The sequence below is a fragment of the Biomphalaria glabrata genome, chromosome 8, assembly GCF_947242115.1.
Source record: "Biomphalaria glabrata chromosome 8, xgBioGlab47.1, whole genome shotgun sequence".
Classification (NCBI taxonomy): domain Eukaryota; kingdom Metazoa; phylum Mollusca; class Gastropoda; family Planorbidae; genus Biomphalaria; species Biomphalaria glabrata.
Window position 1 is genome coordinate 36,427,609 of NC_074718.1, and position 22,891 is coordinate 36,450,499.

At 32.5% G+C, this 22,891-nt stretch overlaps 1 protein-coding gene across 2 annotated transcripts; it reads right to left on the reverse strand.

Moving 5' to 3' along the window:
• Nucleotides 1-3,513: 3,513 nt before the first annotated feature.
• LOC106059626 (transcription factor SPT20 homolog) lies at nt 3,514-21,467 on the reverse strand. Of its 2 annotated transcripts, none has more exons than XM_013217293.2 (26): nt 21,310-21,467; nt 20,125-20,224; nt 19,900-19,970; nt 19,114-19,180; nt 18,641-18,796; nt 18,425-18,460; nt 17,836-17,874; nt 17,626-17,733; nt 16,957-17,150; nt 15,831-15,981; nt 15,646-15,705; nt 15,446-15,493; nt 14,271-14,437; nt 13,964-13,996; nt 13,721-13,826; nt 13,004-13,217; nt 12,359-12,497; nt 12,185-12,237; nt 11,617-11,826; nt 11,403-11,435; nt 10,901-11,049; nt 9,368-9,448; nt 8,656-8,788; nt 7,717-7,820; nt 6,901-7,039; nt 3,514-6,102 (listed from the first exon to the last, which is right to left on the reverse strand). In XM_013217293.2, exons 2-26 carry the CDS (start codon nt 20,203-20,205, stop codon nt 5,813-5,815), a joined length of 2,862 nt encoding a protein of 953 aa, XP_013072747.1. In that variant the 5' UTR covers nt 20,206-20,224; nt 21,310-21,467; the 3' UTR covers nt 3,514-5,812. The 2 variants fall into 2 exon arrangements, with proteins under 2 accessions (XP_013072747.1, XP_013072746.1); XM_013217292.2 differs by having other exon boundaries at nt 13,001-13,217.
• Nucleotides 21,468-22,891: the final 1,424 nt, after the last annotated feature.

Sequence of the window (22,891 nt, forward strand, 5' to 3'; positions counted from 1 at the left end):
AAGAGCGTATTCAAGAGGGGTTACACATTTTTACCAGTGGCAGGGCTCCATTAATAAACTGCAGTGAATAGTCATCTGCCGAAATTGAAAAACACTAAATGTGGCTCAACAAAGATGGCTAAGACAGATTTTAGGAGTCAGTTATAGAGATCGGATCTAAATCAAGGAAATCCTATGCCGAACTGGTAGTCGACCCCTTAGTAAGATTGTGAGAGAACGACGCATGAGGTTTGCGGGACATGTTCTCTGACAAAATGAATTACGCATAAGAAGAGTTGCAATGATATCTTAGTACAACTTGACGCCACTCATTCATGGAGGTCCTCATGGCAGGTGGGAAGAGGCTTCAGACATTACCAGTGACAGATTTTTATGGAAACAGCTTGACGGCAAATGCGCCGAACGCGCGGGAGGGTCTAAGTCAGTAAGAATAGCACATTAGGTTTTTAAAATAAAACTTTTTAATAGCAGGAAAATGCACTGTAGATACCTCAGAATATGCATTTTGTTGGCTTTCAATACCAGAAATAGTGCTTGGCGGCGGGGCTTCGCCCCGCGCTGGGGAGCTCCTAGCGCTCCCCCAGACCCCCTTGCTAGTAATGTCGGGGAGTCTACAATTTTATGGAAACAGCTTGACGGCAAATGCGCCGAACGGCGCGGGAGGATCTAAGTCAGTAAGAATAGCACATTAGGATTTTAAAATAGAAATTTTTAATAGCAGGAAAATGCACTGTTGATACCTCAGAATATGCATTTTGTTGGCTTTCAATATCAGAAATAGTGCTTCGCGGCGGGGCTTCGCCACGCGCTGGGGGAGCTTCTAGAAAAAAATCCAACCACCCCCCCCCCCAACCCCCGAAAAAAAATCCTGGCTACGCCCATGCATTCGTAAGAAGATTCTCGTTGCCTATCAGAGGGGGGTAGGCCTATTGCTGAAGTCATGCCATACCACTAGAAAATTCCTCAGTAGACACTTAAAGGGACTACAGTGAATTAACTAAATAACTAGTAGGCCACGAAGTGAATTAATCTCTAAAATAATCAAAGTGTTTATCTAAATACTCAGAATGTGCGAAGTGTTCCGTTAACAAAAAGTTTGGGAAACACTGACAAAGGGGTATCTTGAATAGGTTATTCTGTTATCCTCTTTTAGAAAAAAAAAAAGTCAAGCAAACCAGCGGGGGCGTTAAATATGGGTCTCAAAACTCTATATAATCATATAATCATCTTATATTTCACTGTTTCCAAAAAGCGAACAGAATAATCGGAATAACAATTTCACGTATTTATTTTCGATTTGTTTTCCGTTTTAAGCAGCAAAATTAAATTCACTTTTAATTCAATCTGTGTCGGAATTTCAATGGAAAAAAAAATAAAGATAGGGTTAGGTTTAGATATATGCCTAGGAAGTATTAGGCCTACGAACGTTAAAGAAAGAAAAAAATAAGCTTCCTATAGGCCTATCTTGTAGTGTTTGCAAGAGTGTGAAATCATGAAAAAGTACTTCCATAAGAAACTATGACTGGCGAAAAGATTGTTCCTTCGTTTACATTAGGGTCTACATGTTAATTTTGAATTGCTAACTTGTGACTGCGTGATAATACAAGATGGATCAAGTCAAAGGCGACAGTTCGTAGGATACCAGTTAAAGTAAAAATTCAGCAAATGTTTAGATTTGTTATCTCTTGAGAAAAAAAAAATGAGATTATGGTTTTTATATGATAATCACAATAACAACGTTGATATTGTAGTATCGCCCACTCTTTCAAGGAAATGAAAGATTTATTTTTTTTTTTAAAAAAAAGCTCATATCTGTCTGTCTGGGTGGAATCTTGTAGGCCTACATATTCCTCCCACTTCCTATTCTAGGATCAAATTGAAACTTCGCACAATTATTTATGACCCCTAACAAAACACGAATCAATCGAAAAATTGACTTATTATTTTATGAATTAAACATAATTAATTCATTTCGTTTTATATGGAGATAGTAGGCCTACTAGCTAAGGGGAGATACACCTTGTGTAGAGAATTAAAAACTGTCAACTAATAGCCTAATAGATAACTATAAAAACCTAGCTCAATGGCTAGTGAGCTATTAAAATAAAAGTCAGTGGCTAGTGAGTTGGCTTGAGCGCCGCCCCCGAGCTCAAATACAAGTCAAACAGATTTTTTTTTTAAATTGCTTGTAAAAAGCAATCACGGAAACCTTCCTCCAAATACCTCCTCTCCCAAATGGTCCACAAAAGTGATAATGGATAAAAATATTTCCAATCACATAGATTTATTTTTGTTACTCTTGTCTATTACAAATCAATTACATGATTGATTTAAAAACAAATTATATAATTAAATTTAATAAAAGCTTTGTTTTAAAGCATAATTTTTTGGGGGGTTAGTTTCAATCTTGCCAGTGTTCGGGTAATCAAATTACATTAAATAATAGTACAATTGGTAACATATACTCCACCTGGCAGCTGAAGAGAAAAGTTTTTTAGACTTATGATAGTATGAAAGGATAGATCTTGCTGTAAGACTATGTGAAGGTATGTATGGGACAAACATCATAGCCAAACAGAGCATTTGACCACTGCAAATGTGTGCAACTGACATGATTTAGAGAGGAAGTGTCACTGTAGTTTACTACATACTCTGCAAGTGGTGGGGGGGGGGGCTATTTCATGATAAGGATATCTTCACTCTGTTCGTATCTGGTGGGAAGGAAGCATGCTCCAATTTGATGGCTGTGATGATACAACCAAATATGTAGAAATAAACCTCTATTTCAAGATTCTCTTTTCCTTTTCACAATTATCATTTTAACGTGTGTAGATCACTTTAATTCCTGTCTTAAAGCTACTTCACATTTTCAATTCATTTATTTGAGAATTGAAAATATTACAACAAATTTTGTAAACATTTCTTGTTTATAAAATCTGTATATGAATATTTTGGTTTTATTTGCATGGGTATTGAATTTTTTTTTAATTATGACATTCATTATTGTTCAATTTAAGAACAATAACATCCATTCTATAAATTTATATTGTGAGCTATTTTGTTATTAATAAAGGCCTTTGGATAAATATTGTTATAATCTATAACCTCGTATGATGTAAAGGCAAAATGCTAGTTGATCAAGAAAGCCTCCCCCCCTTTTTTTTTTCTTTACACCACATCACAAGGGTGGTATGTAAAACTTCTGACCTAACAATAAAACATGAAGTTTTTTTTCTAAAATCTTAAATCTATGCACTTCTCCCTGCAATGTTCCCACTTCTCCAATCTGTCCAAATAGTAGCTGCCTATTTAGCCTCTTTTCTAACTAAAAGTTGTGCTTTACAGGACAGAGATTTGGCATCACATTAGTAAACAAACTGATGTTAAATGTGGACAGTGAGAGTATACCAAAAACATGCTCTTCCAAATAGTTATCAGATGTAAGGAGCATTCTTGATTCTTCACTAAAACCTGGGACCTAATGATAACCTCAAGATAACATTTGGACAATGAACACTTAAAAATCATTGACTTCAAAATTCTATTTGGTACATAGTTTATTTACAGTTTATTACAAGTGTATTGGAACATTTCAGATGAATGATCATTTGGTATAAAACACATAAATAATACAATTTACAATTAATTATTTAAATTTCACAGGATGGTCATAGATATAAGTTACTATTTACAATTATTATTTTTCACAAAGACTAAATTAATAAAACAATAACAGTAAGGCTTATAAGCCTCAAAATGAGATCTTAACCAGCCTGCAGATGACATTTAATAAATTCAACACATAGGTAGGCCCACTGTTAGGCTGTAAAGGCTTCAAATTCACATCAAATATAATCTTCAGATGCAACAAAGTGGCTCAAAGTCTTTGTTTCAATGTGAGTCTACTAATAGACATCATATTTGCATTGTCACAATTAATGCTGCCAAGTAAACAAAAACATATCTAGAACACAATTCTAGGATCTGGTAAAACAAAAGAATCATACAACTAATATATAGCATGTTAAAGAGACATTGCAGTTGTGACCAATCAAACATTGTACAGAAAGATACCACACTCAAACAAAACATTGCTTTACTATAAAGTGTCAACAATGCTATTTAAAAACAAAAGGTTTAACACATTGTGAAACTATTTTTTTTTAAACTAGGGATTAGGTCAATTAAAATTATTCTCTGCAAGCACCATAAAGACCATCACAATCAATTCATTTCTAGCAATTGTAGAGAGTATTTTTGAAATATATCTTATTATTTAATATAAAAGAAAAAAAGCACAATGATATCTGATGTGCACAATATTTAAAACACTTTTAAAGAAAACTTTAAAGAAATAAGTAACTAACTGAAGCAGTTTTAAAACTGATTTTTAAAAAGCACATTTTGAAAATTGAGGAAGTAAAATAACATTTATTCATACTTAACAAGAACTTATTTGAAATGTGAATTTCTTTTAAAATAACAGGAACAAATTAATCACACCTAGACCTACTAAAGCAACACCTAGATCTTGTATATGAAATTTCACCACCTAGATCTTGTGTATGTAAAATGAAAGTTCATCACTTACATCTTATGTAGAAAGTTTCACAACCTAGATCTTATGTATGAAACTTCACCACTATATCCCTTATGTATCAAAGTTCACCACCTAGATCTTGTGTATGAAAGTTCACCACTGAGATCTAGTGTGTGGAAATTCATTGAAGAGATCTTAGGTAAGAAAGTTTACCCCTAGATGAAGCACTGAATTTTTAATTTAGGATTTTCAGGCGAAGAAATCTAACAAGTTTGTCAATCTACAATTCCAAGCCTTGGCAGGCAAACATGGGGAATAGTTAGCAACTGTGAGGAGATTAAGTGGATGGTTTGGACATAGCATAAGACAGATTTATTTTGCGCGATAATCCTTCAGGATACATACGAAGGCATAATCGCCAAATGGAAACCAACAAAATTGAAGCAAACACTAACAGGCGCAGATTCAAAGAGACAGGATTGAGAGAAATGAGTAGTTGGATAGTACATTCCCTTATGGCATCCAGAGGATGCAACTCAAAGGTTAAATTAGGATGATAAATTCAAATAGCTCTAGTATTTACCACAGATCATCCTTATTAATAGTTGGTCATAGAAATACATTAATTTGACATTATTAGCCCCAATTTAGACAGCTTGTTGGTTAAAGAAATACTTTAATTTGACATTATTAGCCCCAATTTAGACAGCTAGCATTGAAGAAAACCTTGTTTTTAGATGAGATGAAGCAATGGGTTCAGAAGGATGGATTGTTTATCATAACATTTTGAGCTAACTCCAGGATACCAGTCCCTCTCCATATTTAGCAAAGATCTCAGCAATGAAACTATAATATTTTGTAAAATGATTTGACTAGAAAATGGACAGAGGCACACAAGATGGTCCTTAAGATTATTCTATATTTTCCACTACAAAAATGATTCTCAAACTGTTACCAAAAGGTTCTAGAGTAAGTAAATCATTAGTTAAGTAAAAACAATTTGAAGAGAGCTGGAAAACACAAAATGGTTGTTTTTCTTTTAACTCAGTTTTAAAAATTTTATAAATGTTGAAAACTTTGTACACTGGTTCGTGTATTGAAATCTCACATAAAATACCAATATTTAAAAAAAAACAAGATTAGAATCTAATGAACAGACAACACTATTACTTTCATTTAAAATAAAAAAAACATGGACACATAGTTTTGATACACAAACTACTCATGAAAGAAAGAAATAAAAAAACAAAACAAAAAAAATGTGACTTAGGGCTACTTTGGTGGTGTGGGGGTTGTTCTTTTTTTGCTCTTGCTCTTAGCAACCCCCTGTGCCTGCGCAATGGTTGTAGCTCCTGTAGGTTTCAACTGAAGCGAATGAAACTGAAGTGTTTTGTGGCCCCCTGTCTGTCCCTTTTGGAATGCAACATGTGTGGCACCTTGGCCAAGTGAAGCGGAGCCACCACTGGTCAGCTGGATTAACTGCTGGGCAGTGATAGTTGTGCCCCCAGTTTGTCCTGGCTTGCCTCCTACAGCTAAGGCTGTCATCTGTGGGCCAGTCAGAACTTTGAAAATAAAAAGTAAAAATCATGCATTACAAATACAGTCAACAAATCTACCGCAGCTGAAAATGATTTTTACTTAAATTATAAAATAAAAAACACTAGTATAATCATATTATACCCTGATGAGGTAAGTTCCAAAAGGGACTGTGCTCTGTTAACTTTAATGCTTTTAAGATCTTGAATAGTTTCCCTTTATAAACATTTGATTTTTTCTTTTCAACATGTTTTTTGCAGCCATTGATATGTTTAAATGATATTTTATTTAGCATGCTTTTTCATATGGTGGTTACATTGGATAATACGCTGAAGATTTCTATTTTAAGTGTTTTTCAAGGTGTCGTTTATAACGTTTTGTGAAAATATGGATCAACATAATAAAAAATATTTTCTACTCAATATGGAATATAAAATACTTTCTAGATCTTGATCTAGGTGATTGTCCACTGTCAGTGAGTTTTCATTTTTCATTTCATAATCCAAAATTAAGATAATTTTTAATCCTAAAAACTTAATGAAAATGAAATGCATTTCCCTTTATTTATATACTAAATAAAACATTTTCTGATAAAAAGAATTATATTGATTTTTAATCATAACATGGTCATGCACGACAAACGGGTCAAGTGAATAGTTCCACCAGAACATGGAAAATAATTACAGAGAGAAAGTGTCTAAGATTTTCTTGAAGATCACAATATGATGTGCTTGATGAAAACTTAAGTGTTTAAAAAACACTACTAGAGAAATACCAATGTCAAACAGCACTAAATGATGTACTTGATAAAAAAAAACAACAACCTGTTGAAAGTGGTACTGTTGAGGTAGCCCCCTGTGCTAACCTAGTAACCTGTTGGGCTGAGGTGGTGGTCAATGTGCCAGACTTGACTGGACCCCTCTGCTGCTGTACACTCACTAATTGGATTTGCTGATTCTGTAGCTGATGAAGACAAAAGTTATAACAGTCTATAAAAAGATACCCATCCTCTAAAAAAAATTGATTCTGGAACTATTGAGGGCGATGGGACTTGTACAGTCTATATACTGATACATAACTTTCAAAGCATCAACATTTAAGAGACGTGCATTTACACACATATAGAATATAGATGGCATACAATTTTTAAAATGTCCTCTTCAATACTTATTATTATTTAAAAATTGCACAATTACTATAATATATTTAGCTCCCTAAGTCAAAAGCCATTTAGTTTCTGGAATTTTTACTGACCTCTTCCCAAATAAATAATAAAAAAATAATATCAAATATAAGGGCATGCACATTGACAGCTGTTAAAAATGAAACAAATTGATTAGGTTATATTACTTCATAGCCTGAGGAAATGATGATCATGTGACAGAGCACAACTGTATCTGTTACAAGCTTTGATAAAACATGCGCATAAGTGTTTGAACTTCCTTTCGATACCAAAAGTTTCACAGTCTAGTTTAGCCTGAAATTGTGGTCTTCACAAATAAACCCAGAAAATTAGAGACTATGCACCCAGGAAAACCAAAATGTTAACAACCCTTACATTCATCTGTAAACTGTAAAAAATTCAAAGCCTTAAGATTTTCAAAACGAAAACCAATATTTAAAAAATTAAATCCATTTACCTGTAAAACTGGCATAGTTGAGCTTCTGATACCTTGACCTTGTGTTTTGGATGTGATGGGCATAAGTTGTGTTAGACCCACTGGAAAGGTTAAAACTCCAGAGCCTTTAAAAAGTCAAAGAAATTCAGGTTTTTAGTTTTATTTTTAAAAAATTGTTAAAAATTAATTCAAGCAAAAAAATTTTTTTTGTAATATAATCTGTTGAATATCAAATTTGATCATTACAACCCATCCCCAATCTAACATTAATGATGAAATATACATTCTATGTTTGAGCTCATTCTGAATAAATAAAAAAAAATTAAGCTTCAAAAGAATAGTAACATTCACAAGAGAATAATTGTTGCCAAACAGATTAAGTCAAGTATTAGAATTTATATATTGAGAGACTATCCAGTCAGAAAAATATATTTCCTGTTTCATTAGCAAAGACAAACTCAAGAACTTTTTTTTCCCACAATCCATATTAAGCATGGAACAGGTATCCAGAATTAGCCTAGAAAAGCAATGAGTTACTGCCATTTAAAGCATCGAACTGGAATAAGAAGTGGATTTAAATAAGAAAGGATTGGGGATAAGGTGGCTGAGTGGTAAAGTGCTTGGTTTTCAAACCAAGAGGTTTAAATCCCAGTGAAGATATAGATTTTGAAATTCAGGATTTTTAGGGTGCCCCTGAGTCCACTGTGGGCCACAGAAACAGATGACCTTTACATCATCTGACTCATCACAAAGTCTCAGAGAGTTACTTATCTTTTTTTTATTTTTCAAGTAAGGATTACACAAAAACAAAACAGGAGGTTAACAAGACAAACAAGAAATACTATAGGAACAAGATAATATGGCCTCTTTAATGGGATCCTCAGGTTAAATGAAATCAGGATGATTCCAACTTACTTGATCTTGTTAAATGTAAAAAAAAAATATTAAAAAAATAGTCACCTGATGATGATGGTATCTGTGATGACATAGACATGCTGGTTGTAGTCGATGTGTTCGAGGTGGAACCCTGGAAAGCAGTCACCATGGTAACAAATGTGGCTGTATTGGTACCTGTTGTAGTGGATGAAGTACCCTAAGAACAAAAAAGAAAAAAAAATTCACTGCCTTTTCTCTTCTATAAGACTCGATAATAAGCCTTTTTTTTTAAATATCTTATAAATTACAGAACTTCCTTCAAAAGAGAAGATTGTTACAAGTTAATTACTTCATCTGAATAATACTTTAATAAGTTGCTTGCATTTTTTGTTACTATAGTGGATTTAGCTCGTAGTTTATATTCCAACTTTGAAATATTGTCAGTTTTTGCCAATAATAAATTAAACTGACATGTCTGAATGGACAGACTAAAGATTCATCTAGATGAAAAATTTTTCAGCATTATGTTGATAAAAAAAAAAAAAAGACTCCTAGAAAGAACTATGGCTGAGTAGTAAGTTTTACAGCCATTGCTTGAGACTTAAAAAGAGAGAAGAAATTCGCAGGTTTTATGAATAACATTCATGGCTTGAGGATGCCCACCTTACAATAACGATGCCTGCCAAGTCATTCAAAACCATCAAACATAAAAAAAAAAAAAAAAAAATCTGCTTTAATTTTACCAAAGGAGTATTTTTTTTACATATTAACTAATACAAAAATAAGTTTTCCTTACTAGCAATGCTGACTGTGTTTGTAAAATAGATGGATTGTTATTGATCATTGTGATGGGGACAGCAATTTGGGCCACAGACACCTACAAATAATAATCATCCAATTAATAATACAATATATAAACATAAAGGGTAATTAACTATTTTAAAAGAACAACCTTAGTAATACTGTTACAGACAGAAACGCTGTTACCAAAGAGTACAACTAATGAATAATGAGAATTTTAACTATAATTTGGATCTTGAATGAATGAAGAGTAAAACTTCTGTTACACCTTAATACAGTGTTTCCCAAACTGTGTTCTTCGAGGCCTGAATAGCTGTTCCATAAACTACTGCTATAATTAACTTGTAGGCCAACACATGAATTAACCTCTCTTAAAAAATAAACGTGTTCTGCTAAATACTCAGAATGTGTGAAGTGTTCCATTCAGGAAAAAGGTTTGGGAAACACTGCCTTAATAGATGACAGGATAGGTTGTTATGTAATTAGCCAAAAGAAATTAAGGGTACGTAATGTTTTGGTTTTGCCATTTTGGTGCAAGAAGTTCTGACAATAATTTATAAAACATCTATAATAAACATTTTGTTTTAACTATGCTATACTAGAGTATACATAGTTAACATCCCCCCCCCCCCCCCCACCAAAAAAAATTCTTATTACTTTGACTATTTCATGAATGCATATTGCAAACTATGCATGTTCAAACCCTGTCCGTCGCCACCCCCCACCATTCTGTGGGAGGTCTGGGCTAGGATGTAATAATCTTCAATTCTGAAGAAACATCCGAAACCTAAAAAAATACAAGGCCAAATATTGATATGCTTCCCTCCACAATTTATAAGCGAGGTGTGTGAAATACACACAAAGACATTCATCAGTTCTCTCTTTTTTTTTTAAGTTGGAGAATAAATTACTTAAATTACCCATTTTCTTGTGAACTCAAATGGCATCATTATTTTATTTTGTTTTTGGACAATTGTGAAACCTACATACACATTATAATGTTAGTGACATAGCAATTATTATACAACAAACTTAAATCGCAAATCTAATGTTTTAATACAAACTCACACAGAACACATACAAATGTATTACTCTTTTATAAGACATAATAAAATAAACACATATAATGCATCTAAAAAATTTTGCATCAAAATCACCACTGCACTAAAACGACTGTGCCAAAACATCCTGCTTCAAGAAATGAATAAAGTTTTTAAAAAAAAGTTTTAAAAAGTAAAGTACGCCTTTCAGACCTTGTGATCTATAGGGCAGATGATGTAAAGGTCAATTGTTTCTGTGGTGCATGGTTAACAAGGGTGTCAAGTGACCAGCACAACAAGCAACCACCTTTACTTTTCCCCAACATTAGAACTGGGTGGACTCAAAGGCTTAAAAAATTAAATATCCAACTTTTCACCAGGATTCAAATTTGGGATCCCTCAGTTCAGAAGCCAAGTGCTTTACCACTCAGCCACTGAATCTTGTGGCCTCAGTACAACAAAACAAAAAACAAAACAATGAGCTGTACCTGCTGCAGCCCTGGTAGACTGGTTATATTTACTCCAGGTATACCAGTCAGTCCTTGAATGTTGATGTTTGGAGGGAGGTTACTCAAGTTACCAATGCTGATATTTGTGATACCAGACGGTTGCTGCTGAGACTGTGGCTGCTGCCCATCTAATGGAAGACAACACAGCAAAAAAAAAAAAGTGAGATTTAAATTTAAAACAAAAAGGAATCTAGTATTGTTAAGCAAGCACAAATTGAGAACAACTAGATATAGATTTTTAAAAATTTAACAAAATTATAATAGGATAAAAACTGACAAATAATAATTAAGATATATATATATATATATATATATATATATATATATATATATATATATATATATATATATATATATATATATGGAGTTTTATGCCAACTTTCAAAACTAATTTTGTTTTCAATATTTATTTTAATACATTTATTACAACCTAAAAAAAAAATCAAATGAGAATGCCATGAATTAAAATTTTAAAAATTACCTGAATTGCCCTGACTATTTGCAGACGCTAAACCTGTATAAAAAATGTTGAAATAGAAACTTGGTTAGTTTTATGTAAACATACAAGTAACTAACATAAGAAGGTTTCAAAATTGATGTAATTTTTAAAAAGTAGATACATTTTTAACATTTGTAACATTTAGTCTTTAACAAATATTTCTTAAGTCCTATAACATATTAAGCAAAATATAAACCTTGCAAAAAATTGGCCAGATTTTGTTGCTGAACTTGCTGCTGTTGACCAATGGAAGTTGACTGTTGCTCTGTGGCAGAAGATCTGCGAGCCCCAGAAAGAGTAGGTGTAGGAGTACGGGCATTTGGAGGAGGCGTTTGTGCTGGAGTTGGAGTTGGAACTTTTGGTATGGCCATGATAGATGCTGATGTGGGTAGTAAAGGTTGTTGAGCTGAAAAGAAAAATCACAAGCTTGCATTGGTTTACAAAATAATAAGTTACCAATAATAAGACAGGACATTAGACGGACAACCTTTAAAGTGGACAGTCAATACATTATTAATTGCTTTTTATTTAAAATCCAAAGCCGAAGGACAGATATACAGTAATAAGAAAATCTAAATCGACCATCACATTACATACATTTCAGAGTGAAACTAGATCTGAAATAGAAATACTTGGGTTCTGATATTATGCTGTGGTTTTGCAAAGAAAAATTGATTGAACAATTTAGTACAAAAAATCAAAATCAAAATTTCAATAGCTTCGATGCAAAATCAATACAAATGTATTTTAAAAATCAGACTTACGAGTTGATACTTTCGGTGTTGTGGCTGGACTGGCCAGTGGAGAGGAATTGGGTCTGAAAATTGTGTCAAAATGAAACTCAGAAATGAAGATATAGTTAATTCATCTACTTCATTTTATGACACAATGAACTATAGAAATAAAACTTATGCAACAAGAACCATAACATGATTTACCTTTGCTGACTTCCTATTGTCACTGGGCCTTTTATTCTTTGTGCCGTTAGGTTTGTGGAACCAGATGGCACTGTGGAGGCAATAAACTGTGCTGATAAGGATGATGGGATACCAGCGGCATTGGCTTGAGCAAAAATACCTGTTTGTAACAAGAAATTTATAAATTTAGCTTTTGATCAACAGGATAAAGAATAACATAAAAGTATAAACACCAATTTCTAAATGACTAAGATATGTTAGTAAAACAGATGTCATAAAGTTTAAGTAATTGTTTATGAGATTTTAACAATGACAACAAGTAGACAAATTCTACATTCTATCATATACATTTTTAAAACATAAAAAAAAAAAAAAAAAACAAGAACCAAAACATTACTTTGTCATTATTTTCTCTTCATTTTTTCCCTCTTTTAGTCTCCTGGATATTTATAGATCTAGGTTTTTTAAAAGTTGGAATAATGGAGTTTGTTGAAGATTTTCAAAAGTACAACTCATCGGCTGTGGTAAACCTCTATACTTAAATCGCTAAGAAGATTCTAATTAATTAATATGCTAGCACTGGTGGTTATAGAATTGTGCAGCAATAACTAGTTATAATCTTGTGGGAACTCTGCTAAGAGGCTGAAGCTGATAAACTACTGCTACCTGGAGTTGTGGACAGACTGCAAGCTGGACTGAGAGACAGGGAGAGCTGTATTGGGATGTTTCTCTTGGCGGCAAGGCTGGCCACTGTGCCCATGTCTGCTGCCTTCACCAAGTGAGGATTGGCTGCTGCTACTTGTTTGATTAGTGTCTGAGCGTTGTTGATGGTGATGGCAGTGGGTGTCAAGTTGGGAATAGTTTGTGTGGGAGTTATCATCTAGATACATTTGATAAAATAAAATATTTAGAGATTATGTTTATATATTTATAAATTTAAATATTACCTAAATAGGACACACACTATTTTTAAATGCTAGTCATAGTTTCACATTTCAAATTGATTTCTTTAATTTCTTTATTACAAGACTGAAGTAGCATCTTATCTTAGCAAAGTTATTTATAGCATCTATTTATATCAAATATATCAATATAAACCATGAATATAAAGAGAATAGTTTGAAAGTTCATTGGCAATAGCAAGAAGGAAGGAAGAAAAAATTTAAAAAAAAAGGTTTCTAAAAGTATTGATTGTTTCCCCTGTACTTAGATTCAAACAAAATTTTGGTGTCCAGAAATAACTATTTTCAGTTAATAATGTAATGAAATATTAGTATCATTGTAAAAGCTAACACAAGACAATATTTATCTCAAAAGTAATAAGAGCTCTGTCAATTATAAACCTAACAATACTAATTCATTCCACACAAATGAAACTGGTACCTGTGTATAATGAATTGTTGGGGCTGTCTCATTTGCTTTGAGTATAGCAATTTTCACTTGTAGTTTACCCTCCTCAGTAAAAAGATCTTTAAACTGCTGAAGGTACCTGGTGCAAGACAAAAATGGATACAATGATATAATAATATTGCTTGTTTAAAATCACACTGTATTTAAAAAGTAAATGATAATTAGTCAAAGAATACATTTCCTAAATATAAAAAAACAACTCTGTACAATACTTACCTATCTACACACTGTCTTGAACCAATAACAAATCTAAAATGAAAACAATATTATGTATAAATCTTAGGCATACAAAAAGTCTTGTTTTTTTTTTTTATCATGAAAACTAGTACATTTTAAAAACTCAATTGAATTGATATAACATATTTTTTTCTATGAACTCTGCTGATTGTGTTTTTTAACTAATAATTTTCTTTTCAGTTTTGAAAATAAATACAAAATAGTAATCAAGAGATGCCAAGTAAACAAAAAAACCTTGAAACACATTTTAAAAAGGTAAAATGTTTTGCTATTACAATCAATTCACCTGCATTTCCTCCCTTCCTCTCCAGTTCTGCCTTGGGTATAATCATGGTCCAAATAAAACTCTCCAATGTAGTTGTCCCCCAACTGTGGCTGGTAGATGGTAATTTTAGCCATCATGTGACGCTCTAAAGTGGGGTCTCTCTCCATGGTGTGCTCTTCAACGAATATCTACAAATGATGAAATAGCTTTTTTTAAAAGGTTTATTTAAACTCACTCTTTATTGTACAGTTTTATAATCCTGCTTATTATGGACTAAGGCTGTGTTGTTTACTTCCGCTGACTCAAGAAATTGTATCACAAAATTTTGTTTCCCATTAGAAAGATGAGAAAGGCCTGGAGACTTTAAGAAACTAATGAAAGACACAAAATAGAGCTGTGAAATTTATAGCCAAATGAATGTTCAAGAGTAACATATTAGTAAAAGAGACCCATCACAACAGAAGGCTAGAAAGTAGAAATAATACTCACAAAGCAAAAAAAGAAAAACCACTGAAAAGTAAATAATTTACAAATACAAAAACACAACTTAATAAAGTACCCAGAAAGACAAAAAATTGAAGGCACAATTCTTATGCTATTTGCTAGAACAAAGTTGTACAAATGCTATTTCTTTCCTAGTGCCATTACAACATGGAATCAGCCAGGAAAACTTAAGACTTAATCTCTAACTAACATGCATGACTCGAGCGTCGCATGTAATTTATAAGATAGATAAAATGGTGTGGTCAAGCACTTGGCCACTGAACAGAAAGTGTGAAGTTCAGATCTCAGAGGAAGCTAGATTTTTGTACCCGAGTCCATCAACCTATTGGAAATATAACAAAATCAAGGTGATAGTGCAAACCAAATAACATCCAATAAAAATGAAGGAACAGAAAGGAGTGAATTTTACCCCATTGATCTTTAGTTTTCAAAGAGACCATTACTTTCTTGAAGGATAACAAGTTTAGTTGACAACCAATTATTTTCTACAAAATGAATTTCTTTAATTCTATCATACACTAGGTCTGTTTACTCATGGATTTTATGACCTAGATTCCTAGGATATAAAATGAAGCAGCATTACACCAATATAAGCATTATTAAAGCATTTCATGTACAAATGAAAAACACTTGTTGTTCCAGTCTTTTTGTGCAGTAAAATCATTAAACAAAATATTTTAAATATTTGTTACCATTCCATCGCTTGTGGGAGGATTTGACAACTTGACAAACTTTTTCACCTGCAATTAGTTGTTTTGTTTATTTATGAAAACCATTAATGTAATTTTTTAAATAAATATTTTTCAATTTTAACAATAAATATCTTAAACAAAGTCTACTTTTTTAACAATTGTATTTTAACTTGGAAATTTAGAAATCAATAAAAACATACATCTATTGATTCAGGAGCAGCTAATTGTAGTTGAGGCTTGTGCTTAAAACCATCAATAGCCTAAAAAAAATTATATATATATGTATAAATTTAATATAATCATACAAATTTTATAACAATTTTCCAGTACTCTAGCTTGTGTGTTGTAGACATTATGTACAAAAGTTTTAACAAGTTCAACTTACCAATTTTTTACTTTGAGCATTGGAAGCAGCATTTTTATTTTTCTCCTTCCTCTTAGTAATAAAATCATATAGCTGCATTCCTTTTGGTGCAGGGGCTTGAGCAAGTTTACGTTTACGATTGACAGCTGACTGTGTGCATGGCTTTATACACCTACATTTTATGACACAAAAGCAAGAGCGATAATACATTTCTGTAACAAGATTAGCAAAGAGTAGTTCAAAGGGCATGGAAAAAAAAAACAACAGAAAGTGGTTTGGCATCAAGTGTGTCTTCTGAAGAGGTTTAAACTTAGTAAATTTATAAATATACACATTCCTTCAAAAGAGCAATATATTTTAAAAAGGTATCAATGTTGTGCATTTTGATAAAAGACATAAACTCTGCTGTCTATGGTTTTCCTGGTGTACTTATTATCCTATGCTACATAAATAAAGTAACAATTGTGAATCATATTTTATAGAGTGGCAGAAGATAACAAGGGGCGTGGTGTCTAAGTGGTTAAGCGCTTGGCTTCCGAACCTGGGATTGAATCTCAGTGAAGACTGGGATTTCCAGAGTTTTAGGCACCCTTTAGGCCACCCTACTCTAATGGATACCTGTGGTAAAGTTGTTGGGCATTGCGCTCGCTACATGACACCCTGCTCATTAACCATTGGCCATAGAAATAGATGACCTAAACATGATCTGTCCTATTGATCACAAGGTTTGAAAGGGAAACTTTACTTTTTTTTTTTTTAATAACAGCTGTTTCAGATTTGTGGTGTCCATGCTTCATCAATGCAATAAATTTATTCTAATAAAACTATTGAGCACAATATATCTGTTGTGTTCACTTGTATAAGCATTGTAGTAAAAGTGCTTAGAAAGTTGAACTGTACCACTGAGGATTTGGCTATGGCCAGCAAGGCAGCATTAACATTACATCCTTGTTATTGGAAGTAAAATACCACTCAAGCAGTTTCTAATTGGTAGACTCTTCATTATGAAGTAGTCTATTTGTCACTGTTTCTTTGGTCTGTTCATAAGGTTGTTATAAGGCCAATTCAACAACCTATTAACAAAACTCTTTACCCAAAAAATTACTTTTTTTTATATAAAAGTGTGATAAATTTTTGTAAAAAGTACCTTTTAAGAGCTGGATCATTGAATAGCTTTTCTTCAAATTGTAAAGCATTTTCAACAAACATGACAGCAGGGGATGGGTCAAGACAGAGGGGCTCCTCTGTGGCCAAGATCAACTCACTTTCCAGGTGGAAGAGGTCATCTTGTGTCCATGTATGTCCATCACAGCTCATTACAGTGATGTCTCTTAGTAATGACTAACAATGAGAAATTCCAATGTTACTAAAATGCACAACTAAAAAATGAAAAGTTTGCAATAATTTTAGCTAGAATTCAGGAGCTGATTTAAATATAACTTTGTTGTGATAGTACATTTTGCATAATGTTGATTTTATTCCCTTGACAGAAACTTTAGCTCATTGTTAAGCAACTTACAAAAACTAACTTAAAAATTAAAAAAACTAGCTTTAGTACAGTTACTAAATCTACATAATCATAACACTCTAACAAATCATGCTTATCCAACCAGACAGCGTGATTAAACTGGTTCACATAAAGTCACTAAGGCTATCCAGCATACACACACAAGTCAGTCTTAATCAAACACCGTTACATTCAGCACAACACTTGTTACAATCAGCACAATACAACACTTGTTACAGTCAGTTAAACACTTATTTCAATCAGCACAGCACTTGTTTAATAATGCACACTATAAACTGAATAACCAACCTGTGGAGAAGGTCGTAGTAGAACATACTGAGTGTCATGGGACCCGGTTGCTGAGCGACGGTAGTCTCTTATTTCCACAATAACACAACCACTATAAAACACATTCATCTAGAAATAAAGATATATGTTTCTTAATAATTTTACAAAATTACATTTTTACAAAAACTCTGTGACAAAATGTTCCACTTTTACTTTGTTTCTCATACATACCTGTGCTTTTTCCAACAGATCAAGAAGAAATGGTGGAAGCTACAATATACAAATAAAATTGATTAAAAGATCAGTATGAATGTTCACAAACAAAAAAAAGTAAAAGATTGCAAATGGACAAATACTAAAGGCCAATGTGATGATGGTCCAAGAAATGGTATATAAGTTGGCAAGACTTATTTCTTGCTTGTAATAAAAATTAAAAAAAAAAAAGGTTTGCTGGTTTGTCTTTCTTTAATTTCAAACACTAGAAAATGTGGTGCCTATATGAAATTTTGAAATTAAAGCATCCATACATTTTTTTAATGCATTCTATATTTTATCAAGAATAACTAACTACCGTACGCCTTCATACATATTGCTACATAAGTTTTGAAGTATTCAAATGCACCATTTTTTTTTAACACATTAAATATGTTTCACAAAATACATACAGATTCTCTTTATTTTGTTGACTTTAGTATTATTTTATTTAACCATTACATACAAATACTCTTTATTTTGTTGACTTCAGGATTATTTTAATTCATCATTGTCACATATGGATTATTTATTGCTCCAAAATAAATTTTTTAAAATTAAAACTTACCTGTGCTGCATCAACAAATTCTAAAATTTCAGATTCCTGAAACATATTTTATTGGCTCAATCACAAATACATCAGAATTGAAAATAATTCTGTGATCTTAGTATTATTTTAAGTTAAATTTTTTACAAGTAACAGTCATTTACACTTATAATTGTGAAAGTTAAGAAAATTGTATTACTCTTATAAAATGAAAATGATCATGTGTTATTTACAGACCTCATAAGGAAGCTTCATGGTTTCTGACTCAACTCCACTTTTTGATCGTAACATTATTGAGTAGCCTTCATTCCCAGGATAAAGACTTAAAACCATACAATTTAAACGCTCTCTCTTGGTTAACTTGGCAAGCAGATGACTAGCATAGACCAAGTCCTTTGGAAGAATTTTAATAATATAAAACTTTGGCATATAAACTTTAAACATCTTTTTCTTTTTAAAATTGAGACTTAGAACTATTAAGGCTGTAGGCAACTCATACTTAAAAAATGATTTTTGAACTTTACTTAAAAAATATGGCTTTAAAAAAAGTAAAAGATACTTTGTATAAATATATATATAAAAAAAAAAACAATTAAAGAAAGTCATTAGAATGATACTACTAAATCCTAGACGATTAAATGATTAAAGGTTCATTAATATATATTTAAAAAAAACATTTGCATTAATACATATAAAGAAATGTTATATACTTTGTTGTCTGGTTCTTTCATTGTTTCTTCAATAAAAAGATCTAGAAGTTTTTGATGTATAGATTTACTGAAATAAAAAAAAAAATTAAAAAAAAAATGAAGATTTGAATCATGTAAATGAGTACAGAATATGTTAAAATTCTTTAATCATAATACTATTGTGGTCAGGCCTAAATGAGTCTATCATCATATAACTGTGGAGCTCATACATAGATACACTTTACTTTATTTTAAGCAAACTCTATCTGGAAGAAATAAAGAAAATAATAGAGAGTAGAATAATTTTTGTAATCCGAACTGGACAATAGAATGAGACAACACATGTTTCTAAAGATGAAAATTGGGACTACTGAATTCTTCCGTTCTTGAATGTCACTAGAGAAGGGTGTTCATGTCCTTCAAAGCTGCATACTCTAGCAAAAGGCCTGAACAAGACACCACTATATGGAGAGTTGCCTGATCTGGAAACGACTGCACAATTCATATCAGATACAGAAGAAAAAAAAAACGCAGCAGAAGAAGCAATCTCTAGTGTCTGAAATCAGAAGAAACTATATCATATTTTTCTTCCTTTTCCAGATCAGAGTATCTTTGATTTTAACAGATTTTATGGTAAAAAAAAAAATGCTACTATACCATGTAAAAAGAACAGTATTTCTGTGTTACTTTTCACTATCACTACAGTACCCATTTGCTTTAATAAACAAAGATATTTCAAATACACAAGTAAATAAAAACATTTAGCAGTTTCTCCTTCTCTTCTTAAATTTTTTTCTTTCCAAGTACCTTTTGCTTGTCGACCCTAGACTGGATTTTAAAAATGTTGAAGGACTTTGATCTGAGCATGCCAATACATACTGTGGAAATAATGAAACAAGGTCAAGAAATGTAGGCAAGCATTTTACAGAGCAATGCAAACAAAAACATCAGCTTGTAATATTATATTTATAACAGTGTTGCACAATCCTATACAAGTATAGATGAGAACATTTGATGTAAATGAATATTTACCTCAGCATACTCCATAGCCCTTTCAATATCTGGAAGATTGGCCAAGGCCATTGCATAGCTGGCAACATTATTTTTGTCCATTTTTGTAACCAGGTCAAAACTTCAGAAAATAAATTTAAAAAATGATAGATTTTATTCACGTAATAAGAAACAAAAAGTGCCACTACAAAGCAAATGGATTTTGATCATCTATTTAACACCAAAGACAAATGTAAAAAATTTGCGAACATTTTCTTATAAAAAATGTTGCCTGTTGCCTATGGACCAGATATGGGCTGAAACCTATATCATCTCTAACCATTTACTTCATGAAAAAAAAATTAATATCATAGAGCCTAGTCATTAGTCATTATCATGAATATATATTTTTTTAAATAAAAAAATGTATAGTCAACATAGACTCATACTCATTATTATTATGATAATAGTATAGATTAATAATAGAGCTACATAGTAAGATAATAAGATAGAATCTATAGTGTATAGAATTTAATATAGATCTATAAATCTATTAGTCTAGTTATTTGTCCAGTAGATGTAGTCGTAGATTGTAGATCTAATGATATTCTAATGACTAATGTTCCTAATGAGTCTAATCAATGAATCATGTCTAACTAGATGTATATTTAATATTAGTATATATTAAATTAAAACTATTAGATCTAAATCTAGAATTTATTCTAGATTTACTTTGTAGATGATTTATCTAGACATTCCAGACTAGCTAGACTAGATCATAAAGTAGATGTAGATCTAGAATCTAGTCAATCTTATGAATCTGTTTGGATGGCTGCATGGTTGTGCCTTTTCAGCTGATCTGTGCTGTACTAGTACTACTATCGTTCAAACCCTTCCCGCTCCCATCCCCTGTTGTCCTGCGGGAGGTTTGGACTAGGAAGTAAACTACCTTCAACTCTGAAGGAACATACGAAACATGTAAGTGTAAAACATTTTACAATCTACTACTACTGATTGACTGAAGTCTTAGTCTCAGTCTATTCTACTTTTCTAGCAGAGACTAGGTCACTACTAGAGAATCTAATTTTTACATATATTTTATATGACATATTTTATATGACATATTCATGATATTGTAACATTATAATATAAACATGATTTGATATGTCAATGTCCATATCATAGGCATTATAGGCATATGATTATAAATATTAAATATGTACTTACTAGATCTAGAACTAGATTATATCTTGTTCTTGATATCTAGATCTAGGCTTAAAAAAAACAGGTACTCTATATTTAGATCTAGATTAGAATCTATAGAATAGATCTAGACTAAATCTAGATTGATAGATTATCATATTTATCAACACTAGATTAGTATTTTGGTTAGCTCTCTAATTTCAGAATTTACATAAAATCTAGTCTTAAAATTAGTTGCCAGTAAAACTAATATTAAATAGAAATTAGAAATTATCCCAAAAGCAGTTAAACCAAGCTAGTAAGTTTTTTACTAAGATTACAATCTAATATTTTAATCAGATCACATATATTAATGATCTTGATGTGAAAACTCAGATTACCTACGAAAATCATAATAGAGCTTTTATCTCAATATTTACTGACAAATGCAACTATTATTTGGTTTGTTGTTTTCAACAGCACTTGCATATATAAAGGCTATAGTCCGCGGGATGATCTACTTCACTTAGCTATATAATGTTGAGTGGAATGCCTAGATGAGCTTCCAAGCCTTAGTGACCTCAAAAAAGCAATTAACTGCTTAAAAAATAGAAAATCTCCTGGGAGTGATGGTATCCCAGTGGAAGTAGTGAAAGTCAACGAATCACTCCTGCTCCCTGAACTCTATATTCTCCTCTGCCGCTGTTGGAAAACAGGTCATGTCCCTCAGGACATGCGTGACGCAACTATATACAAGAACAAAGGAGATCGGAGTGACTGCAACAACTATAGGGGTATCTCTCACCTCAGTATAGTGGGCAAAATCTTTGCTAGAGTGGCACTATCCAGGCTGCAAGTGATAGCTTCTAGAGTCTACCCAGAGTCTCAGTGTGGATTCAGGAGCGGTAGATCCACTATAGACATGATATCTTCTCTACGACTACTGCAGGAGAAATTCAGAGAAAGAGAGAGAGAGACCCCTTTACATTGTTTTTGTTGATCTGACTAAAGCTTTTGACATGGTCAGCAGAAGTGGCCTTTTCAAACTCCTGGGGAAAATAGGTTGCCCTCCCAAACTACTGAAGTTAATTGAGTGTTTTCATGAGGAAACTAAATGTACTGTCAAATTCAATGGAGCCCAATCAGCACCTTTTGAGGTTTGCAGTGGTGTCAAGCAGGGATGTGTGCTCGCACCTACTCTGTTTGGCATATTTTTCTCCTGTCTACTGCATTATGCGTACAGCGACATAAACGAAGGTGTGTTTCTCCATACAAGATCCTCTGGAAAACTATTTAATGTATCAAGGCTGCGGGCAAAAACCAAGGTTAGGAAGCTACTCGTCAGGGAACTCTTGTATGCTGATGATGCAGCTATTGTGGCTGATTCTGATATTCAGCTACAAGCCATGGTTGACAAACTATCTGCTGCTTGCCAGAAGTTCGGCTTAAACATCAGTCAAAGCAAGACTAAGATACTTGTCCAAAACACAAACACTGCACCTCAAGTAAGCATTAATGGCCAACCATTAGAAATTGTTGATCACTTTTGTTACCTTGGCTCCATCATATCCAACAACACTCGTCTGGATAAAGACATAAATAACAGGATAGCCAAGGCAATGGCCAC